General features: G+C 36.5%; 1 protein-coding gene across 3 annotated transcripts in view; it reads right to left on the bottom strand.

Moving 5' to 3' along the window:
* LOC107729358 (glycogen synthase kinase-3 beta-like) overlaps positions 1–9,719 on the bottom strand; it is a 21,444-nt gene that overhangs the window by 1,607 nt on the left and 10,118 nt on the right. For all 3 annotated transcript variants that reach the window (XM_016539836.1, XM_016539838.1, XM_016539837.1), the window contains 6 exons: positions 5,204–5,314; positions 4,723–4,853; positions 3,384–3,490; positions 2,383–2,480; positions 1,921–2,016; positions 1,459–1,645 (listed from right to left, as the gene is read on the bottom strand). In XM_016539836.1, the coding sequence (XP_016395322.1) occupies positions 1,459–1,645; positions 1,921–2,016; positions 2,383–2,480; positions 3,384–3,490; positions 4,723–4,853; positions 5,204–5,314 (730 nt within the window). The remainder of the gene's footprint in view (positions 1–1,458; positions 1,646–1,920; positions 2,017–2,382; positions 2,481–3,383; positions 3,491–4,722; positions 4,854–5,203; positions 5,315–9,719) is intronic.

Raw genomic sequence — 9,719 nt, 5'->3', positions numbered from 1 at the left:
TATACATCATCTGAAAGCTGAATAAATAAGCTTTCCATTGACGTATGGTTTGTTAGGATAGGACGATATTTGGCTAAAATACAACTATTTGAAAATCTGGAATCTGAGGGTGCAAACAAAATCTAAATATTGAGAAAATCTCCTTTAAAGTTGTCCAAATGAAGTTCTTAGCTATGCATATTACTAATCAAAAATGACTAGTGCTGGGCAACGATGGATTTTTTTAAAATCGCAATTAATCGTATGATTTTCTGTGATTAATCGCATTGTTATGCACAAAATTCCATAATGAATTCAAAAGTAGTGTATTGTACGTTTTTATAGAAAATATTTTATAGTTTGTTATAGAAAAACAAGTTATGCTCAGAGTCCAGTGCCTCGATCATAACATTCCGGAACCTTCCGAGTAGAGACCTGCACTATCGCGGAACCCAACGCAACAGAGTGCGGCGCAGGACATCACTTGATGGGCGAGTGCGGGTGGGTAGAGACTCATGTGTGCGGTGATGCGGGAGAATAAGGGTGTACTCACACTAGGCAATCTTAACCGTGCCCGAGTGCGTTAGACCCCCAAAGCCCGGTTCGTTTGACTAGTGTGATCACAAAACGATGCACTCCACTGTGCTGAGTGAGAACACTTCTCTGCTGTCTTCACATGCTATCGTCAGAAACGTCCTATTTCCCACTTATGAAGTCGTGAGAGCTTCATGTGAGCGCTGCTTCAGTCTTAGGCCCACCCCAAATGCTCTCATTGGTTGAGACGTGTGATATCACAACCATCTCAAGCCAGTACTGATCAACATCCCACCCCTCCTGTGACCCATGGTTTGTCTGTGTGTGTGTGTATTCAGAGCCAGTGAGCAAAGGACTTTCATAATAAAAAACTGTGTTAATGCGCGATAAAGTAATTGACGGCGTTAATCAATTAATGCGTTAACGCGATAATAACGCGTTAACTTGCCCAGCCCTAAAAATTACGTTTTGATATATTTACGGTAGGAAATTTACAAAATATCTTCATGGAACATGATCTTTACTTAATATCCTAATGATTTTTGCATAAAAGAAAAATCGATAATTTTGACCCATTCAAATATACCCATGGTACTTATGACTGGTTTTGCGCTCCAGGGTCACATATTAGAATGATTTCTGAAGGATCATGTGACACTGAAGACTGGAGTAATGATGCTGAAAATTCAGCTTTGCATCACAGGAATAAATTACATGTTAAAATGTATTCAAATAGAAAACAGTTATTTTAAATTGTAATAATATTTCATTTTGATCATTTAAACGCAGACTTGGTGAGCCTAAGAGACTTTCAAAAACGTTTTAAAACTATTACCGACCCCAAGTATTTGAATGTTGGTGTACATTTGCTATTAAAATCAGTTAATACTTGTTACAATACATCAAAAATATAAAATCAATCGTCACCATTTGTGTGCGGCATACCATGTGTAGTGAAATTAAACAGCACAGGCCGCTCTCTTCCATTCGGGAGCTTGAGGTTGGGCTCACGGAGCTCGTCGAAGAAAGTGTGAGCGCAGGCCTCCAGAGGAGTGAATCGGGACGTAGGCGTGTACTCCAACAATCGGGAACACAGAGCTATCGCCTCCGGAGGGGTCCGGGGCCGGAAAACCTAACATATGGACAACAACGCAGGACTTTTGAATGCTTTATACAAACTTTTGTACAATAATTTAAACTTTTGACTGTACAAAATGCTTTTTTTGGAAATACATTTGTACTCTATTTTAAATAAGTCACAGGTGAGCAATTAAAGTGCATCTGTGTTCATAGAAAACTCAGACTCAAAAGAGAAAACGTAAAATAAGACGGTTGTAAAGACCAGAATCACAGTCTAGAATTAAAGTGATAAAAAAGCTTGAAACACATGGAAACGCTCATGCTAACCTTAGTCCACGGGTGTGCCTTTATCTGTGGAAACTTGAATTCAGTGTAATTTGGGTTCATCTCCCGGATCTGCTCTCGTGTAGGAGTTCCCAGCACCTGGAGGAAACAAGTTCTCTTATTCTGTTGCTATTAAAATATATAGTCCACACACCACCACTATAACAACTATATACAGAGGAACAATGTAGTTGGAATCACTTTCAGAGTGATTTTTTTCAGCTGATGAAATACAAAAAGATTGACAGCATTTCAAAAACCTTCCTACTTTAAAGCGCACTGCAACTGCTGAAGTGCATGCTCAGAATAAATGTTATCGTCCATTGGTTCGTTATAACTAGAATGACTTTTATTAATATTAATACTAGAAAAGTGCGTAATGAGACACAGACAACAAAAGTTGAAGCAATCCAAACTTTTTAATTATTTATGAAACTCTCATGCAACACACACATAATTCCATACCTTGATGATTTCAACGAGCTGATCGACACCACTGTCACCAGGAAAAATCGGCTGTCCAAGCAGCAGCTCGGCCAGCACACATCCCGCCGACCAAATGTCTGTATGAAAACAAAGGTAAACACTGAATATTACAGCACTCACTCTTCTTACAACAAAGATTAGCAGCACAAATGTATTCAATCACATTTCATTAGCATGTCTCAGTGTTGCTTTTAAGTTCTTTTAGCATTACACAACAGCTTTGTTAGAGTTGTGATTCACTCAAGCATTTCGAAATTGCTGCAATATGGATCGTTGATGCATGTAGTTTTAACCGTGAAAATGTGTAAATTAATTCTTTTTAAATCATGTATCATTTAATATGTCTGAAACAGTAAATGGTCAAATGTATTTATTTTTTTTAAAGAAATGAATACTCTTATTCAGCAAGACCGCATTACATTTATCAAAAGTGACAGTAAAGACATTTATAACGTTACAAAGATTTCTATTTGAAATAAATGCTGTTCCTTTGAACTTTCCATTCATTAAAGAATCCTGAAGAAAAATGCATCTCAGTTTCTAGAGACTGAAAGACTGGATTAACGGCTTCTGAAAATTCAGTTTTGCAACCACAGGAATAAATTACATTTTAAAACATATTCAAATAGTAACCGTTACTTTAAATGGCAAGAATACTTTACACTATTACTATTTTACTTTATTTCTGATCAAATAAATGCAACCTTGGTGAAAATAACTGACTTTCAAAAACCCATACAAAATCCCAAATATATATTTTTGACAACACAATGATTTACTAAATGTAACACTCAAGCTAAAATGAATCTATTGTACAATATTATCTGAATTAAGTCCTGTTTATATTATGACTGCAAACTATAACAGGACAGGAGTTTGTATGATACTGAATCTTTTTGATAAAAAAAGAGTTAGCATTAGTACGCCAATGCTGGTGGTGGAGTTTAAAACGTTTTCGAATAAAAAGAGCATTAGATTACCTATGCTGGAAGTGTAGTCCGTGGCTCCGAAAATGAGCTCAGGGGCTCTGTAGTAGCGCGAGCAGATGTAGGAAACATTAGGCTCACCACGCACCAGCTGCTTAGCACTGCAGGAGACAGAAACAAACAGACCAAACGCGAGACACAGACAGAGAGAATTAGACATAACCAGAAATTACACCAACACATCAAAACAGCCATCATCATAGGACACATTATCATCACAAGAACAATAATCATGATCATTATCGCCAAACAGCCAAACGCTAACTGCATCCAAACAAAACTTTTAAAAAACATCAAGAAGTTTAAAGCAGTTTAATCAAAGAAAGTCAGTCATAGATTTAGATCAGAATGCTAAATGTGAAAGCTAAATGTGTCTGATGATGGGATTTGATCCATGAAATAGTCACTTTCACACATGAGACTTGTTCAGTTTCTGTAACATTGCCAGATGAAGTTTTCCAGTAAAGGTACCACATCACACAAGCAACGTCTTTCTGTGTTTTTATATTGCTGCTATTCACATGCCAGCAGCACAAAGTCCTCATTCCCTCAACCAACTTCATGAAGTGCATCCTGAGATGCTTTTAAGTTCACATGTTGTATATGATAGACACTTGTTGCATGCTTTTCTTTCACTATTCACTCCAAATTATCAATTTGTAAAGAAACACAAACGTACACAGCATTTTTAAAGTTTGGGGTTGGTAAGACTTTTTAATGTTTTTTAAAAAGTCTCTTATGCTCACCATGGCTGCATTTATTTGATCAACAATTAAATAAATCAGCAATATTGTGAAATATTTTTTCCAATTTAAAATAATTGTTTTGAATTTGAATATATTTTAAAATCTAATTCATTCCTGTGATGCAAAGCTGAATTTTCAGCATCATTACTCCAGTCTTCAGTGTCACATGCTCCTTCAGAAATCATACTAATATGCTGATTTGTGCTCAAGAAACATTTCTTATTGTTATCAATGTAGAAAACAGTTGTGCTGCTTCATATTTTGTGAAAACAAACCTTCTCTAATCTTCTCTAACAAGGTCTTTTCTGTGACTTTTGATCAATTTAATGTTTCCTTGGGGAATAAAAGTATTAATTTCTCCTCAAAAAATGTTTTTTTTTTTTTTACTGACCCCACACTTTTGAATGGTAGTGTATGCACAATTTTCTTTACGTCAATCAACAAAAGGTTTTATAGATTATGAGCATCAGTACAGAACTTCAGGCAATGTTTCAACATTGTTTTACTCAAGAACTTGAAATGAACAAGTGCTGTTAACTTTCCAGCAGATGTTAAATGCAAGATAGCACCCAATTTCCCTGTCTCACCTTCCAAAGTCACAGAGTTTGAGTACAGCTGTCTCTGGGTCGAGCAGGAGGTTCTGCGGCTTGATGTCTCGATGGCAGATCCCATACGAGTGGATGTACGCCAAGCTGCGGAACAGCTGGTACATGTATAGCTGAAAACACACATAAATAGTGACTTTAATTCAGCAGAATTTGCAAGCTGAGATCTACAAAATATTCCACCGTAAAGGTCAGAACGGAACAAAGTCATGGCGCAAACACTCATGAAAACAAGAAAATAATCCTGCTCATACATCCAGCCAGTATATCTAAACTAGCAAGACCACCATGATTCACCAAGTTACACCACAAAATCCATGCTACTAGTTGACTGGTTTCACTAAGTAAGCTGTGCAGCTTTGGTTCATGAGCTGGTCCAGCAACAAACAGACTTACACCTGCATGGAAAAATCACATGTTTTCAGAATAGTGAATAATGTCAGATTCTATTGACAGATGCTACCTTCACATAGACCATGGGCAGATTCTGCTTGGCTCTGCTGTAGTGTCTGGCCACCCGGTACACGTTTTCAGGCACGTAGTCCATCACCAAATTCAGATACACCTCATCCTTCTGTGGGTGTGAAAAAGAAGACAGGTGAGGGACGAAAGGAAGCAGGTTGATATCTAGAAAACATCTTTAAGGGATAGTTCACCCAAACATGAAAATTCTGTCATTTATTCACTCTCATGTCGGTCCAAACCTGTATGACTTTCTCTAATCTGCAGAACACTAAAGATATTTTGAAGAATGTTGGTAACCAAACAGCTTCTGATTCCCACTGACTTCCACTGTATCGACAAAAAACAGAATGGAAGTCAATGGGAACAAAAACTGATTTAGGTTCCCATCTTCTTTTGAGATGAATAACATGAGGGTGAGTAAATAATTACATAATTATCATTTTTGGTCAGAAAAGCGTGACATAGGTGTGTGTTTTTATTTGCTTTATATACAACAGAATGACTAGATTATTCAAAAATAAATCAGCATTACTATGTGGTTACATAATATACAAGTCATTTTTAGTTTAATTTTAAATATAACATACCGTTACAGAGATATACACTATTGCTCAAAAGTTTGGGGTCAGTAATTTGTTTCTTTGAAAGAAATATGACTTTCATTCTGCCATGGCATATTAAATTGGTCAAAAGTGACAACAAAGACTTTTATATTGGACAACTTTTCAATCAGCGATGTTCTTTTGAACTTTCTATTCATCAAATAATCCTGAACAAAATTTAACATGGTTTCCACCAGCACAACTGCTTCAACATTGATAATAATAGGGGTTTTTTTTTTTTTTTTGGTGATTTTGAAGGATCATGTGACACTGAAGACTGGAGTAATGATGCTGAAAATTCAGCTTTGCATCACAGGAATTAATTAAAATATATTCAGATAGAAAGTTATTTTTAATCATAATAATATCCCACATTACAACTGTTTTTACTGTATTTTTGATCAAATAAATGCAGGCATGGTGAACATATGTGCCTTCTATCAAAAACATTAAAACATCTTACAGACCACAGACTTTGGAACGGAAGTGTAATATTACTCTACTGTTTTTGGATTTTGGTCATACTGTCTCCCCCACCCCTAAACCAGACTGTTTATTTCATTCCCATATTCGCTGGAACATGTGGATAACCAGAACATGTCAGTGGTGGTCTTTCCAAAGGAAACAGGGGTCTGAGACTCAACACACAAGTCACACATAGATTATTTGAACAGTCATTATTTCTCTCTCTCTCTCTCTCTCTGTTGCCCCCCAGAGACATCAACTTCTTAATGTATCTAAATTAACCTGCCAAAGGCACTGAGCCAACTCCTGCCTCGCAACTGTGACATCGGCTCTGTGATTGTCCTGCGATTGGCCGAGTGGTTTCTGAGTTGTGCTGTGATTGGCTTTCACGCACACATACAAATCCTTAGATAAAAGAGGCTGCTGAATGACAAATATTAGTATCAAGTCTACATGCTGGTGCTTTTACACTGGTAATGAGAGAAGACAAGAGTTTTACACATTTTGAGAGAGAGCCATAATGTCATTGATGCTGATTGGTCAATATAGCATTCCAACTATGCTAAAATACATGATATTGTAACATCTGCCAAAAAAAAAAAGCAAATACTAGCATACTTCATAATGTACAGTATGTACCACTGCCTACTATATTTTAAAAGGTTTGTGAAATAGTGCAAAATATGCAAGGATAAACATTTTAAATGGTAGTATGTTATATGCTGTTGCCACGCGACCTCATGATGCAGCATGAAAATAAATAGCTGAAGTATGCATAAAATAATTCATTTTTATAATAATTTATTTATTTTTGTACTATTTAGGCAATTTAAAAAATATCCACCATGACGATCGCTGAGAGAAATACTGCAAGAGGAGTGATACAAACAGTGAAACGATGAGTTTTCTTTATTTGCATATCATTTGTATATTTTTTAATTATTGATGTTTAAAAGTTAGGATATCAGAAACAGATATGTTGCTCTTTTTTTTATTTTTAATCCATGTTTGTGTAAAAATGTCTTATATTTTAGCAGTCCAAACAAATATTGGGTCAATAAATAGTTAGAGCTTGGAAGGTCAAGACAACCGCATTGCATTGTGGGATACATTAGCTGTGCACATTTGAGCAAATGTAGCTCGCAGACAGTTGCATACTACTGAGTCTAGATTGCATTTCTGTTCTTGACTATAAGGTGACATGATAGCTAATATCCATGAACTTTGATTCAACCAGCCCACTGCCAAGCGTGAGTAAACAGGTGAGAGTTCTGTCTGGACAGGGTTACATAACTGAACTGATCCTGTTTCTGTGACACCAGGGGAGCCGTCGGGACGGAGTCGCAGTGGTCAGACACTATGTCACAGTGCTGGAATGGAGGGTTAAACCGGCGAGGACAGCCCTGCTCTCACTGCCCGTCAATGAGACGGCCAGACACCCGCTTCACCGGCTATAAACATACTCTACGCAAGCTAAATCATCAGGTTAACATGTTTCTGCCTTACTGTGGTGCTATCTCATTACATTATTGCATTAGACTTTTCTTCAAATTGCAGATATACTTATACTTGTAAAGTAGTGTCTTAACAAAATGAACCATATAATCATGCAGAGAGTGAAATAAACAGGCCAATCAGTTTTTTAAAAAAGGAGGAATGTGATGCATACACTGCCATTCAAAAGAGTTGGGTCAGTAAAAAATATTTTTAATATATATTTTTGAAAGAAGCGTCTAATGCTTAACAAGGCTGCATTTATTTGATCAAATATAACAGAAATTTATTTAAATATTATTACAGTTTAAAATAACTGTTTTTTATTTGAATACATGTTCAAATGTAATTTATTCCTGTGATGCAAAGCTGAATTTTCAACATCATTACTCCAGTCTTCAGTGTCACATGATTTTTCAGAAATCATTCTAATATGCTGATATTGCTGATCAAGGAACATTTCTTCTTCTTATTAATGTTGAAAACAGTGCTGCTTAATATTTTTTGTGGAAACTGTGATATAAAGTTGCATCTTTGCTGGAAATTAATTTCAAAAACATGTACTGATCCCAAATTTTTGAACAGCTGTGTATCTTTTGTTGTTGAAATGAAAGACCGTATGACCAGGACTTCAGTGTTTCAAGGCAATATGTGTGTCGTGAATTAATACACCGGTGTAAAGTATGTTTCAGGCGATAGTATCCCTTCAATCCATTGCGACTGGCCAATCACTGACAGCATCCTACTTTCTGTTTCTTTTCTTTTATGCCTCTCAAAGCACCCCTCACACATGATCTCTTTATTTACGTCTTCCTTTCTGTCTTTGTTACAAAAGAGAAGCCCTGCCGGTGTGTGTAAGAATAACTCGAGAGTAACCGTACACCCTGCAGCCTCTCGTATGTGCATCGCTGTGTGTCTTTAGGTTAGATGGCTGACATTTAGTGAACTGAACTGGTTTATGGAGGGATAAACCAGTCTTTACGTGGCTCCACCATTAGGATGGCCTGGGTTCGGGTTCAGCATTGGTAAAACAACATGCCAAGGCAATATGTGTGTCGTGAATTAATACACCGGTGTAAAGTATGTTTCAGGCGATAGTATCCCTTCAATCCATTGCGACTGGCCAATCACTGACAGCATCCTACTTTCTGTTTCTTTTCTTTTATGCCTCTCAAAGCACCCCTCACACATGATCTCTTTATTTACGTCTTCCTTTCTGTCTTTGTTACAAAAGAGAAGCCCTGCCGGTGTGTGTAAGAATAACTCGAGAGTAACCGTACATCCTCTCGTATGTGCATCGCTGTGTGTCTTTAGGTTAGATGGCTGACATTTAGTGAACTGAACTGGTTTATGGAGGAATAAACCAGTCTTTACGTGGCTCCACCATTAGGATGGCCTGGGTTCGGGTTCAGCATTGGTAAAACAACATGCCTGTTAAACAAACTCATTGAATTGATTGATTACTGTGGTTAAAATAGGTTGATTTAAATGTTGCCATGGTAACATGATTGAGCTGGCTAACACCGATTAAGATTTATTGAATTGCAAGAATGACTTCTGATCGTCTTGGAAGCACCAGTTTGAATGGGCTAAAAATGTATAAATGTTTCAAACTTTATTCCATAATTTTCCAACAAAAAAAAAAGTGTTTGTTTATTTATTTATTCATCTATATTTGGTTAAGAAATCTTAGCGCTTAATGAAAAATACACATACACACAGCGATTTTAAAGGTTGGAGTAATTTTTTTTGTATATATATATATATATATATACAACCTTGACCCTCTAACACTAGCACTCTCTATTCTATTATATTTGTAACGAATCAGCTCATGGGAAATATGAATAATTAATCATAACTAGTTATAATTAATTATGAATATTTTAGATCCGCTGTAGATATTTACTTGACCTCTCAGGGTCAACTGTCTTGTCAATTCTAAGAACGTTA

The sequence above is a fragment of the Sinocyclocheilus rhinocerous genome, unplaced genomic scaffold, assembly GCF_001515625.1.
Source record: "Sinocyclocheilus rhinocerous isolate Xijiao unplaced genomic scaffold, SAMN03320098_v1.1 scaffold1148, whole genome shotgun sequence".
NCBI classification, from domain to species: Eukaryota; Metazoa; Chordata; class Actinopteri; order Cypriniformes; family Cyprinidae; genus Sinocyclocheilus; species Sinocyclocheilus rhinocerous.
The sequence above is the reverse complement of the archived record's forward strand: the minus strand, read 5'-3'. Positions and strand labels throughout refer to the sequence as shown.